This window comes from Squalius cephalus (assembly GCF_949319135.1).
Source record: "Squalius cephalus genome assembly, chromosome: 25".
Classification (NCBI taxonomy): Eukaryota; Metazoa; Chordata; class Actinopteri; order Cypriniformes; family Leuciscidae; genus Squalius; species Squalius cephalus.
The window spans coordinates 3,302,306-3,325,492 of NC_137146.1; the positions used below are offsets into that span (position 1 = coordinate 3,302,306).

Sequence of the window (23,187 nt, forward strand, 5' to 3'; positions counted from 1 at the left end):
TAAAGATATTGTGGAATCCGGCTTGTCCCGTACATGGTCTGCTTGTGCACTTTAACCTCACACACGAGCAGATCCGTAGTAGCACACGAGTAGCGCTCAGTTTTTCCGCTTGCAAATTGCGCAATGTAAATAGCGAATCCGCCATGGTGCGAGCGTAACTGGCTTTTAAAGGGAATGGGAAATTACACTCTGATTGGTTTTTTGCATGTTACGCCCAAAACACACCCATTACTCATTAAGAGAATAGGGTCAACCCTTTTAGACCATGCACCGGGAACGCTGACCATTTTTCCCATCGTTAAACTAGCAAAAGTGGATTCGGACACGCCCTAAGTGCACTTGTGCCCTGCGCTTTAGACCATGCGCTTAGATCCTTAAAATGGGCTTTCTACCCATTTCATCCATCCATCCATCCATCCATCCACTATTGTTAGATGTATTGAATAATTAATGTTTTATGTATCCAGACATTATTGCAAATTAAACCGCTGGCACTGGCAGGATGCTGGAGACTGTCTAACTATGTCACGGCTTCTTATCAAATCAATCAATAAATTGCCATGAATGGTTTAAATGACTGGATTATGAGAGACGAAAGTGTGTGGAGGGATACATGAGACATGAAACTAGCACAGATATGTAGGAAACTGGTGGGTCAGCAGTCATTTAAACAGTTTAGTGTCATATACAAAACAGAATGTTGCTATTGGCCTATCAGAATTAAGATTTCTCAGTGTAATAATCTGTAATAATAATGCTTTGAAATGACTATCTCTGTAAATTGGTTGTAAGGTTGTGTTTGTGTGTGTTTCAGAGTCTGGGCTCCATCGACAGGAAGGGAACGCGTCAGAGAAGGTAAGACTCGTCTGTTCTCACGCCGTCATGCTCTCATTCTGGTGATGCCAGGGTTAAACAAGTGGTTAAAAATGTTTCATATTGAATCAGTCCAGTCATTGGGCCTAGTGACTATATGGAGAGATAATCTAGTTTTAGATGAACTGTATGAACTTTATGTGTGTTTACTTTGGGGACAAAATCGTCACCAGAAATGAGATAAATCAGACATAACTTTCCTTTGGGGTCATCCTCAACTGAAAAAATGCATATAATGTTTGATAGTTTGCATACGTATTATATACGTCATTTTAATTAGCTTTAATGTAATAAAAAAGCCATTATAATATCCATGCAAATGGAGTCGTTTACTCATAAAGTCTTTCTCTGGTTGTGGTGTGTTGTTTGGTGGTTTACTGCTTTAGGTTAACATAGCATAGAGATACAACTTGAGAGATAATCAATGAAAAAAAGAAGTGATTAGAATAACAATTGAGTCGAAAGTCAAAAGCTTAATGATTGAGTGAAGATGAGGCTTCACAAGTCAATAAAAGCAAAACATCCCATGACAGAAATGAGTGCATTAAAGATCAGGTTACTATCTTTATTGCTTTAGTGCTTCTGACATGTTACATTGACATTATTATTGAGGGTCTGTGTCTTTCTGAGTCTGTGAATTATGAAACTGTCACACAATGTGGCGTAGGAGAGCCTTCCTATCCACAAGAACACCATGTTACCTTGGTTACTAGATTAAAAATGGCAGATCTCCTAAATCTGTCACTAATGGCTGACTAATGAGAACTGAACCGCTGATCGGGTCTGATCAAAGGACGAGCACAAGATGTAGTCTGGGTTTTACTCTCTGGGTAGGTTTAATAAAGCTGCTTTGTGAGATTTTTCACCCTAGATCAGGGATATTGGATATAGTGTTGGATTCATTTTTCCTAATTGCTTCTTGTCACAGGTAAACGGCTCTAATAACGTGTCCTAAGCGGACATGAAGAGTCATCATTTTTTTGTCCTGAAAACGAAATACTGTGCAAAGCAACAAAATCAAAATGAGTTTCACTAAATCTAAATTCACACTGACCGCAATTAAATACATCACTGTTCAAAAGTGTGCGAACAGTAAGATGTTTTGAAAGAAACCTTTTCTGCTCACCAAGACTGCATTAATTTGACCAAAAATACAGAAAAAAACCTTGTAATATTATTACATCATAAATAAACTGTTTTCAGTTGTAATATATTTAAAATGTAATTTATTCCAGTGATCAAAGCTGAATTTTCAGCATCATCACTCCAGTCTTCAGTGTCACATGATCCTTCAGAAATCACTCTGATATGATGATTTGATGCTCAAGAAACATTTATGATTATTATTATCAGTGATTGAAAACAGTTCATATTTTTGTGGAAACCATGATATATTGTTGTTTCAGGATTATTTGATAAAGAGATAGTACAGCAGTTTTTAAAATAGAAATCATTGTAACATTATAAATGTATTTACTGTCACGTTTGATCAGTTTAATGCATCCTTGCTGAATGAAAGTATTCATTTCTTTCAAAAAACATAGTGATCCTAAACTTTTGACTAAATGTCGCCCAAGTTGTCTCAAAACGAATTGAATATATAACAGACTTCTGGAAATGTGTGCAAACTTTATTCAAATAATTTACAATTGAATATATAGTTTCTTCGGACAAAACTTTGGCAAAATGTCTTGTCAGGCAGACGAAAGCTGTGGCCTTACAGCCAGAAGTTAAATTCAGCCAATCACATTATTTGTGAGTGCAGTGAATGAACTGTTAGCGGTCACCGCAAGACTAGGTGTAGAATTAGTGAAAAATAAAATGCATGTGCTGCAACCATTTGTGGTCTTCCGTTTGAACGTCTAGTAACCAATTGTGAACAAATCACAGAAGCTTTAAGTTGTGAGACTAGTTATTGTGGGTTACAGAACTAAAGGGAGAAAATCAAATGAATTAGCCTGAATGATATATGGCAGCAGTCTCTCTCTCTCTCTCTCTCTCTCTCTCTTTCTGACCCACATAAGCATTTTTCACATAGACAGTCTAATAAGTTTAATAAGTGTGCATGTTTCAGTGTTTGGTTTTGTGGTTAATGTGTGTATGTGTAAAGGTTGACTCAGCCGTGTGTGTGTGGAGGGGCTGGCGTTGTGGTTTGCATGTTTGATGTGGTTTGGCCATGAAAAGTCTGACGGTTCCCCAACAGTGCTGTGCCAGAGACACAGACACACACACACCTCAATAAAGCCCCGCCAGAGGAACTTTCCCGCGGAATCATTGCTAAGAACACACGCCTGGCATCTCGTTCATTTGTGAGCGAGCGAGTGTGTATGTGTGTGTGGCATCGTCTTCTCTCGTTCACTCACACACACACACACACACACACAAACACACACACACACACACACACAGGCATATACACACGTTTGGCCGCCGGTCTGGATGTAGGTATGGAGATGACACAGCGGAAACCACTTCCTCACAAACACACGCCCTTGTGTGTTACCGTGTGTGTGTGTGGTTTGTTTCTATAAATGTATGACACATTCACATGCTCACGATCCGCTCCAGAATAAATAATCATCATGATGGCCGTCTCCACTCTGATTGGAATCTTGACGCCCTGTGGAATTGTGGGATTCTGGAGGGAACAACAAGATGGGAGTCGCTTTCGGTCCATTACAGCATTCCGGCAATGACCACAGAGAGAGAGTGAGAGAGAGTGAGAGAGAGTGAGAGAGAGTGAGAGAGAGTGAGAGAGAGTGAGAGAGAGTGAGAGAGAGTGTGAGAGAGAGAGAGAGAGAGAGAGAGAGAGAGTGAGAGAGAGAGACAGGCAGAGAGAGTGAGAGAGAGAGACAGGCAGAGAGAGAGAGAGACAGACAGACAGGCAGAGACCTTTAAAATTTATTTTACATTAAATTGTTCAAAACAATAAAAAAAAAATGTATATATGTTCCAACACCTTAAAACATTGTTCAAAATCCTTAAAAATCTGAGAAAGAAACAAGAACAAAAAAAACCCCACAATAATAATAATAATAATAATTTTACGACATCATCTTTTTTATAACACTCCAAAACGTATCTGATAACCTTGCCCTTCACTGGGCTTACACAACACACCTTCTGTTCCCCACATCAAAAAAAAGGTCTCTATCATTTATCATTTCATAATACGCAAACTCCAGCATCAAACGTCCCTTTATAAAACCTTTTAACATTTGCACTGGATCTACTCCACATAAATTAAGAGCGAGACGGGTGGTGGAGAGAGTAAGAGAGAGAGACAGGTAGAGAGAGAGCGCGAGACAGGCAAAGAGAGAGAGAGAGAGACAGGCAGAGAGAGAGAGAGAGAGAGAGACAGGTGGAGAGAGTAAGAGAGAGAGAGAGAAAACACATGGTGAGTGTGAGGAGAGGGTCAGACAGACAGCTACGCCGCTGTAGTGGCAGGAACAGGTAGAACACACACCACTGACCTGATCCAGATAAAACACATGCTGAAAATTATATGTGACAATATGTTAGCTTAAATACTCATAGTGTGTCTGTCAAGAATTATCATTATTTCTTAAAAAGTTTTATTTATTTCTATTTATTTTTTATTTAAAGGGATAGTTCACTTTGAAATTAAATTTTGGTATGTTTTAGCTTACCTCAAGGGCATCCAAGATGTAGGTGTCAGTAGTTTAAATTTAGATATTTTTAGGTCAAACCGTTCTTGTCTGTCAGTCATATAATGCAGGTCTATGGTCACCACCTCAAAGAGCATGCACAGAGAAGTCCAAATTAAACAATTCCCCATCGTAAGTACACATTGATGGCCTAAGACACGAAACGAGCGGTTTGTGTGAGAAAACGAACAGTATTTATATCGCTTTTACCTCTTGTACACAACCGGCGCTTGCGCAGACTAAACCAGAACGCGCGCACACGTCACACACCAGGAAGCACGCGCGCCCTCAGATCACTTGGACGTGGTTGTGTACAAGAGGTAAAAGCGATATAAATACTGTTCGTTTTCTCACACAAACCGCTCGTTTCGTGTCTTAGGCCATCAATGTGTACTTACGATGGGGAATTGTTTAATTTGGACTCTGTGCATGCTCTTTGAGACAGTGACCACAGACCTGCATTATATGACTGACAGACAAGAACGGTTTGACCTAAAAATATCAAAATTGAAACTACTGCGGAAACAAAGACACCTACATCTTGGATGCCCTTGAGGTAAGCTAAAACATACCAAAATTTATTTTCAAAGTGAACTATCCCTTTAACATGTAAAATTGGTCGATTCACTATATTTCTATATTATACCCCCCCCACCCCCACCCATATGAGTCTCCTTACTATAATGAAGACATCTTTTCAACCCTACAATCAGAGATCATTTACTTTCAATCTCTAGGATCGGTTCTGTTAATGCAGGACCTGAATGCTAGAACGGGGAAGGAAGCGGATTACGTTACCTAAGAGGGAGACAAATATATAAACAATTCACATATATATATCAACAGAAACACTTTACTAAGGCACTTGACAACACAATAAACAGACATGGAAAACAAGTCCTGCAGCTCTGCAAAAGCCTGGTCTATATATATTTAACGGCAGCACAAAGGGAGATTCTCTGGGTCGATTCACCTACCTCTCATATCTAGGCAGCAGCACAGTAGATTACACCATTACAGATATAGACCACAGTAAAATCACAGCTGCCGTTATCAGACCAGAGTCACATAGTCCTCAGTCTGAACAGATCCGTGAATCTCCTGCCTTCTTCAGACCAGAAGGTTAAACTGTACCCCCTTTCCTCCAGATTTATATGGAGTAAAGACAGTCCTGCCCAGTATGAACTCGGGTTCAGAACATGATAGATTCATTTCTGTTTACTTCATTTAGTGAAGAGAAGAAAACGATAAATTTAGCAACTCATCAGTTAAAAGGATGGTTCGGAGTAAAATCAACCTGGGGTCCTTCCTTTGCACCATGACCCACCATGAGCCAAACACCCCCCACCCCCAGAAGCTTTTTTCCTCCTTAGTCGAACATTATTAAAGTTAGAGCTTATTTAGAGATATCAGCTGAAGTGCAGGCGCTAATGGAGCCAAGGATGTATCTCTTAAATTACCCCACTAATAATGCCCAGAATGGCACCAAACTTATACAGTAGTACAAATAGGTTCTGTGCTCATAAAACAAGGCATTGGAAATTTTCTAAGTACATCAGGAGTTTATTTAAATAACACTTGCCTGATGGCTCATGCTACCGCTACCCCGGATGTCGAGGTCACTTACGTTATTTGGGAAAAGCACGTAAAAGTCCTGGCAGAAAGCGATGCATAAGGATGTAGTAGTATCACCTTACCGATGAACATGGAGAAGTCCAAAATAATGATCTTTCAGAAAAAACCTCGCCTTACTGACAAGAAATATACATTTATATAATAATCATGTCACCTGTTATAATTATTTGGGTCTGACAATCTTAGCTTCTGGAAAATTTGACACTGCAATAAAAGATCTGACTGATAAAGCAAGTAGGGCTTATTATAGTATAAGAAAACCCCTGTTCAAATTTAACCCATGCACCCATTAAACTGTGGCTTCAAACCCATCCTTCTGTACGGCTGTGAAGTCTGGGCTGGGCCCCAAATTTAAATTAAATTATGAATCCTTGGACAAAACCCCTGATGAAATTTTCCAGCTTGAGTTCTGCAAGAACATCCTGGGAACTCACAGAAATGCTCCAAGTCTGGGTTGCCGGGCAGAATTAGGCAGATTCCCTCTCCTGTCCTATCTGAAATCCAGAAGAGAGCCGTAAAGTTCTGGTTCCATCTATCAGACACGCCGACAGAGAGTTACCATCACTGCTCTCTCAGACACAGGGCAGGACACACAGAGAGCGACCCCATGCAATATTTTAATTCAACAATTCAGTTCAGACACTCACAAGTAAAAGAAATAGGGAAAATAAACCAAGAAGAATACATGCACGATTGGCAGATAAAAGTCACACAATTAAATAAATTAGACCAATATTAGTAATTATGGTCAGAGAAAGCTCTTGACAAGGTATCGCATTAGTGACCACAATCTGTGTGTGGAGATGAGCTGGAGAGCCAGAGAGCTCTGACTGTGTTCACACTGCTGAGAGAGAGAGAGAGAGAGAGAGAGAGAGAGAGAGAGAGAGAGAGAGAGAGAGAGAGAGAGAGAGAGAGAGAGAGAGAGAGAGAGAGAGAGAGAGAGAGAGACAGGCAGAGAGAGTGAGAGAGAGAGACAGGCAGAGAGAGAGAGAGACAGACAGGCAGAGACCTTTAAATTTTATTTTACATTAAATTGTTCAAAACAATAATTTTTTTTTGATTTTTTTGAGAGATTTTTTTAAATTTATTTATTTATTTTTTATAAATGTATTCATGCATTTGTTTACAGATTAATTTTATTGATTATTTGTTCATTGCCTATGTAATGGCCAATGCTTTGGCAATACTGTACAAGTCATGCCAATAAAGCTAATTTGAATTGAGAGAGAGAGAGAGAGAGTAGGTGGCCCTCTAGGGAAACCGCTTTTTATTTTGGAATTCTGGGAACGTGAATCAGTGTGTTTATAGCTGTATTAAGTGTTGATATATATGTGTGATGAAGTCAAAATTGACTACTTTCATAATGCATGCTCCTGCTGTTGTTGTTGTGACTGATTCATCAGTGCATGTAATTTTAAAGAAAAATGAACGGTTAATTGAAATGACAAGAAATGTATGTGTCTGTAATTTTTAACTAGTCAAGCAAAATTTATCACAACAAACTTTTAATGTTGATTTGACAAAGACTTGTTTGAAAGTTTGAATAAAGTAAAGAAGCTTTACATGTTTATAGGCCTGACAGACAGACAGACAGACAGACAGATAGATAGATAGATAGATAGATAGATAGATAGATAGACAGACAGACAGACAGACAGACAGACAGATAGATAGATAGATAGATAGATAGATAGATAGATAGATAGACAGACAGACAGACAGACAGACAGACAGACAGACAGACAGACAGACAGATAGATAGATAGATAGATAGATAGATAGATAGATAGATAGAGATGGACGGATGGATAGTTTACATCTTTGAAATGCCACATTATTTAGCTTATATATTTCATCATATTTAATAAATATTTTTTTGGACTGGGGTGAAAGAACACTTCCTCTCCCAGAAACATTCTAGCCTGGCTCCGCCCTCAATTTTCATTTTCCTTCAGTACTCCGTCTGGGTTTGCGGTATATTCTTGGGTTTTCTCCAGCCAAATTTTTGGCGGTCCAATCAGCGAACAGAGGGAGTGGCTGAGAACGATGACGTTGAGGTCGTGCGCTGGTTTGAGTTGTAGGGTTACGTCATCATGACCAAACGCTAGCGATTGTTTATGGCAGATCCAGAGTGTCTCTGAGCAGATCCAATAGTTTTAAACTTCAACAGAGAACCCGCCTTCAAGGAAGTTAACGCTTGTCAATGGAGAGAGGCCAGACTCTCTGTACAAATGAAATGTAGGATAGTCTGGTTGGACCAGGCTAGAAACATTCTGCTTGACTGATTGAAATAAGACAAAAATGCTGATGTAGAACATCATTCACCAATGTTGAAGTTCACACACATGATTTGAAAATTTACTGAGTCACTGTAATGGTGATTTTTATTTTTTTAAATTAACACACAACACATACCCCAGTGTGTGTGTGTGTGAGGGTCAAAGCCTTTAAGTGGAATAACACGGCATGACACATTTGATGTTGCGGTATATGGAGAGCTTTTTATTTTTGTCTTAACTAACCAATTTATGTCTCCGCTGGCACTGGTGTTTAATACTGTGTGTGTTTGGTATTTATATGCTTGTCTAATGAGCAGCCTGGGCCGAAGCGTTGGATCTGTGCGCTGGCTGCAGTCTGAGCTCCGATCGACATCAAACGACAGAGGCAGACGCTCGTCTCTCCGGCTCTCTCCAGCGCGCCTCCAGTACCTACACTGCGTTTCACTGATCATACTCACACTGCTGCCTTGCTCAAAATATTTAAGCCTTCATTTAAAATGTATGAATGTGAATTTGCATATAAAATACACTTTTTTTTTTTTTTACATAATCTAATAAACTTAATGTTGATGCATGCATATTTGTCAGTCATACTTAAATGAAAAAGGTTAAACGCAGGTACGATTTCTGTACTCAAACATATTGAATAATTTATTATTAACTATTTGCATCTATTTGATTTGATTTAAATAATCATATTTTTGAAATGCATTTATTCAAATAGCTTAAAATCAGTTAAAAGTAAGAACATGGTTAAAATATGAATAGCTGTGTATTGCTGTTCCATAAGCTATATTCGTTAAAACGCATGAGATTTGAATTATTGATGATAAATATATAAACCTGTGGTTATTGTGTATTTAAAACACAGTCAGTTTATTAGTACTATTACAGAAACCTGTTTCTTATCCGTTTAATTTGTGTATGACTGACAAATATGCATCATATTAAGTTTATTACTTACCTTTTGTTGTTTTTACTTGTTTATTACTTACTGTTCTTACTTTTAACTGATTCTAAGCTATTTGAATAAATGCATTTCGAAAATATGATTATTTAAATAAAATCAAATAGATGCAAATAGTTAATAATAAATTATGCAATATGTTTGAGTACAGAAATCGTACCTGCTTTTAACCTTTTTCATTTACGTATGACTGACAAATATGCATCATATTAAGTTTATTAGTGTTTGTTAAAGCTGTATGCAATTAAAATACATAAATCTTAAAGGCCTAAATATTTTTTGTGGCGTTCAATTGGCCAAATTCTGTGACAACATTCATAGAAGGCAATCCCAGAATGCTTTGCACAGCTCACTTGGTTTTGAAACGGATCTTGTCTCTCTCCCTCTCTCAATCATGTCTTTAAGTGCGTACGAATTAAGCGTTGACTTGTGCCGTGTTTATGTTTGGTATTTATTTTTATACTCGTGTTTGTGTGTATGTGTCCGCGCGGCGTGTGCTCTCTTGAAGGAGGTGATGTCATCACTCAGGCCTTCCTACTGTAAGAAATCTTCGAATGGCATTACGTCAGCATGTGGGACCCCAACTGAGCACAGTGTCATCCAGAACAGCTGCCGCTGGAATCAGATTCATCCCGCAGTCCTTCTTCCTGTCTTATTCCCAAACGGCTTCTATCTAGGAACATTCCCTCTAGAAATACGGATGCGTCACCTCTCCGTGTCATGGGTGTTTTGGACACGCTGGCACTGCCGTTTGCTCGCTGACCTTGTCCTTCAGTGTTTAAACATTCTTCAGTCGCACTTGTTGACTTGTTTGTCATTAAGCGATTGCAAGATTGTTGATTCACGCATTTACAGCGCTGTCAGATCTGCATATAGTGTCCGCTGCCGTCCAGGCGACTGCTGCTGTCATGACCTCACTGTTGCTAATGAGACGCCACATTCAACACACGCAATCCTCTTACATAAAGTTTTACTGGGGAATCTCATGGAGAACATTTCTGGGTCATGTTGCACCCCATTATCAAAAGAGGAAAATATCAGGCTATATTTTGCAAAAAGAAAATCAAGCCTGTTTATTAAAAATAATTGTACTGTGATATTATTTTATGACAGTTTAACATTTTCCTTATAAATTTACCTTCCAAGTTGGAAAAAAACCCAAACATTTTGTGCATAAGTTTAAAACCCAAATCTGGGAATAAAAATTTAACACGTGGAAATTTTAGGAAAATGTAAAACAACGAAAATATTTATTTGTTTGTTAGTTTAATTTAATTTATTATTATCCATATTTTATTTAAAATATTGTGAAAATGTTATGAAAACGTAAAACAATTAATTAGAAGATTTGTTTATCATTTTAAATTTTATTTATTTTATTATCATTTATTTATTTTATTATTAATATTATAATCCATGTTTTTATGATAATAATAATCATCGTCATTATAATAACAACAGTCAGAATAATAATCAACAACAATAATAATAATAATTTTTTTATTTTTTATTATTGTTATACATAATTATTATATTAATTATATTATTATTTATATACAATTTTATTTCTCCTTTTTAGTTTTGGGCAAAACGATTTTTGATTGAACTGATAAAGTTTAGTGACACCGAAATGGTTAAATATATTATTTGTTTGTAGGTGAAGATCAAATATTTATACATACACATGTTAAAACATGATGGAAAACGTTTGGTAAAGTTCTGAACTAATCTCTGGCAGCGTGAACATTTAGTAAATCAGAGAATTAATTACAGTAATCATGCTATTTGTGTGTGTGTGTGTGTGTGTGTGTGTGTGTGTGTTTTGCAGGCCTGAGTCTGGGATTGTGAAGTTTACTCAGCGACTCTCTCTGAAGGACAAACACTGCAAGGAGGACAGGAGTCTGCCGTCCAGACCTCCAGCCTACAGGAGGCGCTCTCTCAGCGTGGACTGGTACTTTTACTCCAACATTTACATCACAGCACTCTATGTTAGAAATAATGCCATTCACACTGCACCGATAGACGTCAACAGACTTCTTTGGCTGTTTGTCGGATCAGCGAACATGTTGAAATCAGCCTTATCGTTCTTGGAATATCTGAGAAGTGACGTACTGTAATCTGGTGACTGTCAGCGTTAGTCTGCATCTGTCAATGCATTGTGAATTGGCCATTAAACAGCTATAAACCTGTTTAAGAGAGGTTGACCAGCCATTTGGACTCAAAAGATTGCAAGGAAGCCATGTTGGCTCTGAACGCTGCTGTTTTCCCAAGGTTTTTCCTCTGCTCATCTCCACAGACATCATGACTCCAGTTATGACTGCCTCTCTCTTCTCCACCCTCCCCATCTGTCACGGCTTTTGCATGTCCAAAACTCACAAATGGAGTCACTTCCAAGATGCATACAGAAAAGACGAGCTTTTCTTGGGAGTTTTTTTTTTCTGAGATGATAAACATGCACATAAGGCACAAGAATCTGTCTGGCATTTATTTTACTTTGAGCAGAATTACTCATTTGGCTACACAATTTTTCATGGTACTTATTGGTACTTACTTTTTTAAAGCAGCTTCTTAGAAAATCACAGTTCATTTTTATAATATCCTAATATCTTCATGCCTTATATAGTTTCAATTTTGTAGTGATATAAACAATAATTTGAAATTCGCTTTATTATATATTACCCTATGTGCGTATAATGTACTTATGCAAATAAATTTAGACATTCTTATATATATCCAACTTTATATAAAGAGCTGGGCGATAATATAGTAACATTTTACGATAAAAATAAAAAAGTCAAGCAGACTTTTGTATATAATATTTTATATACATGTAAAATAATATGTTCAGATGACCTTAAAAGGTCATTAAATGGACTCTTTTTGTAATCCTGCTTGTATGCACTTTTTATTTCCATTTTAAGTTTATGTGCTTTTCTTTGTGCGCGAGAAGAGGTGCCTATCGGTGGCCGCATCTGGGTCGTGGCATATGGCAAATTGGAAGCCGGGCTCCAGAGACGCATATAACTCCGGGGAGTCTCGGGGCGGCGTGTCCCCAGGATGTAGTCACCCTGGCTGGGCACGATGAGGGCTGGGCCCCCCTGTTTTCGGGACCGCGCAGAGCCTCACGCAGACTCCCTGTCACCTCCTGCACGCCGAGCTGTCTGTCGCCAGTGCCTCTTAGACTGGCCTAACGTCACACACACACGTACGGGGCCGTTGCACAAAGACACATCCGCGCACACGCATTCATACATTGATTGATCCCGTGCTCACATGCGCTTCTCGTCCCCCTGCAGAACATCCCCATGGCGACGGTCTTCTGTCTCTGCTCATCAGAATTAGAGAGATTTGCCCCCTGGGGTGGGGGGGGGCGAACAGGTGGCGGGCAGTTGAACTCGACACAGCAAACACTCTCACAGGGGAGCGACTACTACTGTGACAACACACCCGCATACCGGCACATGCACTCAAATACTCCCGCGTTTAATCTCTTAATCTGACTGGATTAGAACGCGAACGGCCGAAACACGCAATCATGCAGACGTACGCGTGATGGGAAAAGACTACGCGGCTTTACTGCGTTAAACAAACTCGCTCCTGTTCGAAAGCTGCCGAAAACACATTTCACCCTAAAATCAAAAGAAAGAAATTATGTTTCACATAATGAAAAACCTATTTTTGGATCATTAAGATGTTTTGCAATCTGAGATTTTTATTTGTTTCCATGCAAAAAAGGCTAATTGTGAAAAAAAAACTTTCAAATTTACAAGGTTTTAAACATTTTTTAAGGCGAAACCAGTGGGGTTTTTTTTTTTCATGCACTGGTCAATTTTGAGATTTTGCGCTATTTTACTTCCGCAACTTGTCGACTTTCAGACATACAAAATACACTTTTATTTTATTGCACTTGATCTGTTTGCATGTGTTGAATTCAAAATGCAATGCATGTCTTTTAAAGGCTGTTTTCTTAAAATTATTTTTTTCAGTACATTTCTGCTCTGGAAATGAATGCAAATTAGTCAATGCTTAGTTAGATTAATGTATCATTTGCATATTTAAACATAACATTTCAGAAAACTTAACAGTTGTCTTGATGTACTGTGATTAATCAACTAGGGAAAGTTTGGTGATAACTATTAGTTACATTATTTTCACCCTATGTAGTGTCTTGCCTTTAGTACATTTATTATGAGAAAAAGCTGAAAAAGGTAAAACATCCAGATGCATTATAATAATTAGAATATTCTTTGGAAAAGCGCTTAATTGTCATTAAAATAAAGGCACTTATTAAAAGTATACTTTGTTTATGCAGAATATAACATCCAAATTTCTTGTCAAATGTGAGCTAGACATGTTCTTGTGAGATTCTGATTGCTGAAGATCTCTGTGGTGACATGCAAACCTGTCTGCGTGTCTTTCAAACGGGGAGGGAATCAACTGATTAGCTTTGATTCTCCATTGTGTGTGTGAGAGGTCGAAGGGTTAGACTGGCTCCACTAGGCCTGAAGTACACAAGAGAGAGAGAGAGAGAGAGAGAGGGGTTCTGTTGACCCTAGTAACACACACACACTAATCGGGAATACTGTCCTCGCTGCCCCCCTCCTGTTGCTTACTGTCACACACACTCCCCCTCCAAATTTTGGCTGGTCGGACTGCAGTCTGTCTGGTGCCAAGAATCAAATTTCCGACTCTCCTTCTCGCAGCCACATATAACCCTCGTAGAGGAGTCCCTCTGCCCCCTTTACGTCTGTTATAACCAACTATTCTGAAAGAAAGAGAGACGTCGCCCGCTCTTTGCGTACATGTCGTAAACATTTAGTTTTGTTTGATTCATGACGACGTGAAAGAATCAGCCGGATTGGTGTCTCTCGCACACATCCGTGCATTGTGATCGTTGTGTCTGTTGCATCTTATGTATTAACTTCAAATCCATCTCAGCATCATTTTCCAGTTGATTAGGATCAAAAATGTATCTCTAAATTTATACTTTATTGATTTATATTAAATATTATACTTTATATCCATCTCAGAATTAGAGAAACGAGTAAAAACGTATGTCTTTGTTGAATTCGTGATTACAGCTATACAGTAAGGAAACTAAACATTTTACGAAAATTGTGTAGAAAATAGAACTAGAAAATAATTTTGTTTGATATGCCATTTTATTATAACCACTGTTACCTGATATTTTAATATTACCTTTAATATTCTGTAAAACAAAATTGATTTAACACAATGAGTAGAAACTGCAAGTTGTCAGTTTGTAATTGATATTTCATTAATGCCTCATTATATAAAAGAGCTAAATTTAGATTCAAATTTTTTCCAGATTTTAAATTCAGAATTCTAAATTAAATGTTATATAATCTGCTGATAATCGTGTATTATATAGGGTTTTTTTCTTGTTTAAAGAGACATAATCTATAGTCATACATTTTGCTGTTTTCAAAAGAGACAATATATATGCAAAAACTTTTTATCCTTTGAAAGTTGAAACTAACATTATTAAACCTTTTCCCATGTCCCACCTTTTAACCATTCCCAACTGTTGCTGTCAGTTCTGTTCATTCTGTTTAATCACAAAAGTGACATTCAAAGCCAGTGTGAATTGCCGTATGCAACCCAAAATCTCATGACATTTACTTACATTTTTCATAAATATCTATTTGACTATTAGTTAACATTATTGAATAGCTCGCCTAGCCTATATGATGTCAATGAAAAATCAGTTCAGATGAAGGACAAGTGCGCTGATGAATTGTTCAGAATACAGCCAGGAACAGAATGTTGAAGTTGTCATTTATTTTCTGTATAGCAACATCAGATCTAAAACGAGTGACAGAAACACTTCGAACGACCTCTCCAGCTTGTATCATTGTTTCACGTGAAACACGGCAGATAATTTACCGGCCACATTAGCAGTCGTATCGGGTAGAGTTTGATCTCGGAGGTAAATGTGAACATGTGTTCGGGGAAACGGTAAAGAGTAATCTCTTACCATCAGTGAGCTCAACACATGCACATGTGTGCGGGATTGCATGTGTTTATATGCGCCTACTGTTCTCAATGGCTATTATTCTTAGACGGAGGCATTACTCACTAAATTTTCCATACTATGGCCTATTCTCATTTAGCCTTGACTTACTGGACGTGTTAAATGTGCTCGTATTTGTGTGCTAAATTTTGCTTTGCCTTTTGATGTGATGCCAGACACAATCCCCAGATATCTGAGCACTTTTGCCCCCAACTTGACTCTGTGCGTGTGTGTGTTTGTGTGCACATGTAAATAATTGTTTGTTGCTGTGTACAGTCCTGTCCAAATGTCCTACATTTTTTAAATGAATACCATTTTTTTTAATTACAAATGATGTTGAATTGAAAAATCAACATGAATTAAAAAATGCCACAAAAGAGACTCTTTTGGCACTGAAGCTACATAAAACTTGAGCTTCAATGCAAGAAGAAAATCGGACTGTCACATGATCAATGTCGCTAATTTACTTACATATGATTAATACATAGAAATATCCGAAATATCACAATGTTTCTTGGTTGTAAATGTTTCAATATTCTAAATATGCTTTGGAATCCCAGATTCCCAGTGTGGTCTCAGACGTTTGGACCTCACAGTAATTGTGTGGTGGGAAACTGTTTTGTGTGTGTGTGTGTGTGTGTGTGTGTCTGTTCTATTCTATCACTATTCGTCTGATGGGGTGCTGAGACGGCTGTGTTAACATGTGGTGTCCCTGTTTCTTTTGTCTTTCTCTCTTTATCCCTCGTTCTTTCATCTGCTAGTCTTTCATGTGAGTGCGCGCGCCGTTCGCTCGACAGCCCGTGTGTTCAGCACAAGAGGAGAAACTTTAAGCCCAGAGATCAGCCGCCTTTGAAACTGATCCGGACTGCCACAAATATACCCACTTTTATCTGCACACAGCACATACCTGCCCGTTAAAATAAGCACGTTATTATCAGAGCACTCGGAGGTGTTCGCCTACATCCGACGCGGACAATGGTCCGTCCTAATACGAGAACATTTGTGACAGTTGTAGTTCTTGGAGCCCTTTGTTCTGTTTCCAAATCTGAAGCCCCTCTGAATGAATCTTGATATCAGGGTGAACATGTTGTTCCCCAAATTATATCAGCGGTCAATCAATATGGATTTTTCAGATATTGATTCTTAAAATATTACTTTTATTCCCTTCCAGTCTTAGTTTATTGGTGATTTAGTTTTGTTTTTTACACAAACCTCACTATTTTTTTGCTTTAGTTTTAAAACAAGAAATCTTAGTTGCAAGAAAGATTTTAAGAGACCAAATTTAGAAAAATAAACTTATCTTATTATCTTACATTAATTTGGCTTCTAACGTAAATTTGTCTTTACAATAATGACCCATTAGTTTATATTAGTTAATGCATTAACTAAAATTACCTAACAATGAGCAGTTCATTTGTTACAGTATTTTTTTTATCTCTATTAACATTAGTTGATAAAAATACAGCTGTTTATTGTTAAAGTTAGCTCAGGTACATTAAATAATATTAACAGATACAACTTTTGATTTTAATGATGTATTAGTAAATGTTGAAATTAATTTGTTTTAGAATTATCATTGTTAGTTTGTGTTAACTAATGTAGTCAACTAATGTTAACATATAGAACCTTATTGTAAAGTGTTACTGATATGGTTAATAGAAATTAAAAATTACCTATTAAAAATGTTTTTGTGGTGTATTTCTTGTTAAAAATTAAAATAAAAGTATTTATCCTCTAACGATTTTTTGTCTTGACTTCATTCCTCGTAATTTCAGTTTTTCTTGTGCAATTTCTTTTTCAGGGCCGAATCCAAAATGACTCAACAGATTCCAGACCCCCATCCTCTGATTCCACGCAAATACTCCAGCACATCATGTTCGTCTCCTCCGAGTGCTGCACGACGCCTCTACAGAAACCTGTCTGGAAAGTTTCGCACGACGAACCTGCTTCTGGAAGATACGGCACTCCCAGGCCAGTCGGACAAGGACCATTCGCATAAAACCACCATGGTGAGATGCAAACACTTAAACAAGACCTATCCAATAGTAGAAACCAAATTAGTCTCACATAACTATTGAATTTTGACATTTCAGCTTGTTTGACTGACATATAAAGCATCCAATAGCATTTGATGATGCCATTTGAGAAAATCCCCCCAAAAAAACTTAAGAGCCTAGAAACCAATCCTGAAGAACCTATAATAAAACACCAAGACCTTTTTTAATCTTCAAAGAACCATATTGCAACTCAAAAAGCTTAGTCAAAAATGGCATTGATATTTTGTGCATACGTGGCTGCAGTTTGACAGCATGCATGGATGTGTCTGCATGCATTTTCTATGTGTGTGAGATATATCTGAGCATGCATGTGTAGTTCCAGGGCAACGAGGCTCTGTTTGAAGCCGTGGAGCATCAGGAGCTGGATGTTGTGGAGTCTCTGTTGAGCACTTTCAGTCTGGAGGAGCTGGACTTAAACACACCCAACAGTGAAGGACTGCTGCCACTCGACATCGCCATCATGACCAACAACGTCCCCATGGCCAAACTTCTGCTGAGAGCCGGGGCCAAAGAGAGTCCCCACTGTGAGTACACACTTACTGCGATCAAACGCATGCAGCACGAGCCCTACTTTATGAATCATAAACCATGCATCTACAGATGTTTGCCACATGCTATACATTACAATAAAGCAGTAGTGGCTTATTGCTTCAATCAAACGGCGACAACAGCAATGTGATATGGTATGCAACACCAAAGATCAAAACATAATGTCAGTTTCCACCACACTTTTTATACTGTAGTTATCATTATCTCTAATTAATGTTTTTAAATCGAATGTTTGGGAATGCCCGGGTCATATTTAATTTTCATATTATATTTTATATTATTTTGTTATATTTTGCATAATGAATATGAAGTGTAATTTTAGGAGCATTACAATATTTTTGCATTGTTGCATTTAATTAAGCAGCCTCCCATTCTTATTACTGTCATTTGAAATGACTTTTTTTTAATAAATTAATTAAATTAATAATTTTTTGTATCATGGTAGTTTTTGCTGTACTGAACTTAATTCATGCTTATTCTTGTTTTATTACAGCAATGTCATTTTTGGTGAAAATTTTCAAGCAAATTTTTGGGGTGAAATATGATTGGGACATTGCTTACAATTTAACGATATAAAGTAATATAACTATCAAAGATAATTGGAATTCATTTGCTTATATCAACTTTTTTTTAAAACTTTTTTTTTTACAGTGGTTACGAACATGGCCCATTCATAACTTTATAGTATACTTTTAAAATTCACTCATTTATTTTTACTGAGTTTTTACACAAGTGTATTATAGATCAGTTATATGAATGGATGTAGCTTCAAAGCCTTAGGAGGAAACTTAGGAGACTATACATTGAATTTTCAGTGTTCTGACTAATCAAATAAAAGGGGAGTTTCGGTGCCGCCCACATGTGCGAATAAAATATAGAACCTTTTCAGTAAATATTGGTCGAGATATTTCACAACCTGCCTCTCTGCTTAGTGGGGTTCCACAGGGGTCCAATCTTGGCCCAATCTTGTTTTCCTTGTATTTGCTACCCCTTGGGTCAATTTTTAGCAAGCATGGAATACCCTTTCACTTTTATGCAGATGATATGCAAATTTATCTCCCTCTGAAAAAAAACAGCAAAAACCAAATAGAGTTGTTGCGAAATTGTATACATGACATTAAGTCATGGTTATCTTTAAATTTTTTAAAATTAAATGAAGAGAAAAGTGAAGTTGTGTGGTTTGGAGTTCCAAATAATCTTGATAATCTGGGTGATTTAGCTCCCTTTTGTAAGCCATTAGTCCGAAATTTAGGTGTTCTTTTCGACTGTGATCTCAGGTTTGAGAGACAGATTTATTCTGTCGTTAAGTCTTGTTTCTATCATTTGAAATTAATAGCGAAAGTGAAACCATTTCTGTCCCCTTGTGATCTTGAAAAGCTCATTCATGCATTCATATTTACAAGACTAGATTATTGCAATGCGTTATATGTCGGCATAAATAAAACACTGATTAATCGCTTACAATTAGTTCAAAACGCCGCTGCGAGACTTTTGACGGGTACTCGTAAGCGAGACCACATTACCCCAGTATTGAGCTCTTTAAATTGGTTACCAATTGACTACAGAATAAATTTTAAAATTTAAATTTTTGTTCATAAATCACTGGTTTATTTAATTTCATTGTTATTTTATGTGGTGTTAATGATGTATGTTGTTATGATTGTTTATGTGTTTGTACAGCGCTTTGTTCAATGACAAGTTGTGTAAAAGTGCTTAATAAATAAAGAAAAGAAAGAAAGAAAAGAAAAAAAAAAAAAAGAAAGAAAGAAAAGAAAATATTGAAGCCATAAACCAATTTGTACACAATAAAGAAAAAAGTTTTTGGTTTGTTAAACAAAACGAAAAAATAAAAAACAACCCGTCTTTTCCTTTCTCATTATTATTTTCCAAATTGGAAATGAAATGGTTAAAACATACATGGTGGATGTAGAATTCCACAATTAGAAACTTAGCTCTTGGGATTAACAAAAAGGTTTACTTTTCAATATTTAAAAAATGTTTTGCAAATATTTATGAAATCTCTTTTATGTATTCTCTAGTTCTAAGTCTTGAAGGCAGAGCTGCTCACCTGGCCTCTCTGGTGCAAGAGGCGGAGCATCGCATAGCAGAGCTGGTTGCCCAGGTAACAGGGGAGGAGCCTGAGGAGAGGGTGGAGTCAAACAGAGAGAGACAGCTGAAAACGTGGGAATGGAAGCTCCGCCTCTACAAGCGCATGCAGACCGGATACACACACGCCAGTGAGTAACACACACACAACTGCGGTTATAGTTGCTGGTCATGATTCTGAATGACTTTGTGTTGTTTTCAGGTCCTCCCGAACCTCCCAGCGACGTTCATCTGTCTGTCAGCAGTATCACCAGTCTCAGAGTTTACTTCCAAGAGCCTCTTTGTCACAACTCTGCTGTTATTACCAAATACCGCGGTGAGTGACCCCTGACTCATCCTGTTATAGGGATGATTTAGATTATACCACCAAAACCCATGAACACACACGACTGACTCATCAACTCGCTGGTGAGCATCAGCAGTTTGACGGCCAGTTAAAGAATATGTTCCACACAGCCGAGTGAGATGCGGGTGAGAAATGAAAATATCTCACAAATTATATTGCCAGATTCACACTTCTAGTGCTATCCAGTGTTTTTCAGTGTTAATTTATATACTACTAGTTCTTATAAATATTTAGAATTTCTGTCACGCTTAGCTGTAGTGGAGTATCCAAAACAAAACACACTTTATTAACAAACACACTAGGAACATGCAGGAGATAACAGGAGTAATAATAAGCATAGCTTAACAACCAAATCAACACAGACAACACAATGCAATGATGAACATACAATGCACAACAATGAATTGAGGGCTTAAATACAGACTGAGTAATCAATGGAAAACAGAACAGGTTGAAATCAGTGAACAACCAAGGAAAGGACTAGGAACTAAGGCAAAACGAGCACAGGAAACACAGTGAAAACGAAACTACAACTGACTATACACGTTACAATTGGCTTTTATTTAGTATATTTTCATTTTAATTTGTTTAATTTGTACATTTTACATTTATGCATTTAGCAGACACTTTTATTCAAAGAGGAGCAAAAGCATTTTGTCAAAGAATTTTGTTGTGCTTTTGTCTTTTTTTTTTATATTCCAATTCAGTTAATTTTTTTTATTTCAGTTTTATTTCAATTAACAGAAATGTTTTTAATAATTTTAGTTTTAGCATTAGTTAATGATAATAACCCTGGTGCTGTCATAAACTGTCAAAAGAACAGACACAGGGTTACCATACAAAACAAATGATACATAAATACACCGGGTCACAGTTTGTTTCGCCATATAGAACAAGCACTGTTGAAGTCAAATGATCCGTGACTAGTAGGTGCATGTCCACAGCATGGCATGGTGGTAGTACTAGTACAGTACTCAGTGCAACTCCTGTGCATCTTCTAAATGACTGCTTGCTTGTGTGTTTCTCAGTGAGCTGGAGCAGCGTTCCTTCATTTACTCCATTGCTCGGTGAGACGGTAATCGAAGATGTGACTCAACTCCAGTATGACATCACTGGACTTACAGCGGTTAGTATACGGAGTAAAACATACTACAAACAATACTACAATGCATTGGAGTCAAAAACGGTTGAGAACCATTGAACTCAAGTCATTTTTTTAAATTATATTACTATTTTGATATTACTTAACTGTTGCCAAGATATGATCATTTAAAATGTTTACTTTCGTGCATTAAACAGTGATAATGGAGCAGATTACAGCTCTCAAATCTCATTTGCACATCTGCATATTCAAACTTTATTCATGATTGGTTGGTTTGAGGCTCTTGAGTTGCCAATTTTGGTGCTTTATTGTGTATTTTGGAGGACTTTAAGCTCTGAAAATGTAAAAAAAAAATTTAGTGACGTACAGTTAGTGTGACGTACAGTAAATGATTTCTGAATTTTCATTTTGGGTGATCCTTTTAAACTTGTGCTATATTATTGGTTATTCATTTACCTTTGGTTGTGTCAGGAGGAAAGCAAAGTTGTTTCAGAGGTGAAGAGCATTGAGAAGAAAAAAAGATAAAAAAAATTTGTATTATATTTTATAGAATAGATTGAGCACAACAGTGTTATTTAAGTATTATTTATATGATTTTATAGTTTAAGTTTTGGTAATTTTGCTATGTGCTTTTTTTTTTAGAGTTTTTTTAAGCTTTAATTTATTTTTATTGATATAGATGACAGATATATCTGTTGAGCGCGTGAATGCAGTGATCTCGTCATTGCAACTCGATTTCTGAACTAACAGTGCAAACACGATGTAAACGAGATTCATTACGCAGTGAAGACAGCGTCATTGATTATAACGGCAGTTTTGGCGAGAGAGAAATTGCGATTTTCCAATAAATCCACAGTGAAATGTACCAAACAAACTATGCTCTACTGAGACATACATATAATTAAAAATAAATAACCACTTTCCTAGCATTAGGATGGTAATGTTGTTTTTAGTCCAGTGATCCTGTATCTCTCTTATCTCCTTCTCATCTCACTAACGCGCCAAAGACGCGATGATGTAGAAGTAGGCGTTGATCTAATTCTTCAGCGGCGGTCTTTAATTGCACTATTATGTCAGTCATAATGTGACAAAATCTGAAACGAGTCGTCTTCAATAAAAACTGTTTTTGGACTAACAAGGATGTTTTGAGTTACAGTTATAGTACAATGACCTCTTAACTGTCAAAAATGTTATATTTAAATATAACACAGATCTACCTATTTTTACAGGGCACATGCTGTTATGTCCAGGTATCAGCATATAACATGAAGGGATGGAGTTCACCTCAGATATCTGAACCTGCTTGTGCTACACCCTCAAGTGAGTATACAAACACACACATATTCAACAACAACAACAACAAACGGGACAGATGTTAGTCATGTTTTGCTTTCTAAGAAGTTGCATGACGTATCGTGCGTCTGCGTGTGTGTGTGTGTGTGTGTGTGTGTGAGTGATTTAGTATCTATGTTTGTGCGTGTGTGTTTTTACGTTTGGCTTCATTTGTGTAATATTTGTGTCCTCATTTTTATGTTTGCGAGGACAAGCCGTCCTTTTCTCTCACAGATTTT

General features: G+C 37.3%; 1 protein-coding gene across 3 annotated transcripts in view; it reads left to right on the top strand.

Annotated features, from left to right (window-relative positions):
- ankfn1b (ankyrin repeat and fibronectin type III domain containing 1b) overlaps positions 1–23,187 on the top strand; it is an 82,539-nt gene that overhangs the window by 46,311 nt on the left and 13,041 nt on the right. For all 3 annotated transcript variants that reach the window (XM_079862734.1, XM_079862733.1, XM_079862732.1), the window contains 8 exons: positions 815–855; positions 11,251–11,373; positions 17,258–17,465; positions 17,830–18,037; positions 20,102–20,299; positions 20,371–20,484; positions 21,543–21,640; positions 22,846–22,936. In XM_079862734.1, coding sequence (XP_079718860.1) covers positions 815–855; positions 11,251–11,373; positions 17,258–17,465; positions 17,830–18,037; positions 20,102–20,299; positions 20,371–20,484; positions 21,543–21,640; positions 22,846–22,936 — 1,081 coding nt within the window. The remainder of the gene's footprint in view (positions 1–814; positions 856–11,250; positions 11,374–17,257; positions 17,466–17,829; positions 18,038–20,101; positions 20,300–20,370; positions 20,485–21,542; positions 21,641–22,845; positions 22,937–23,187) is intronic.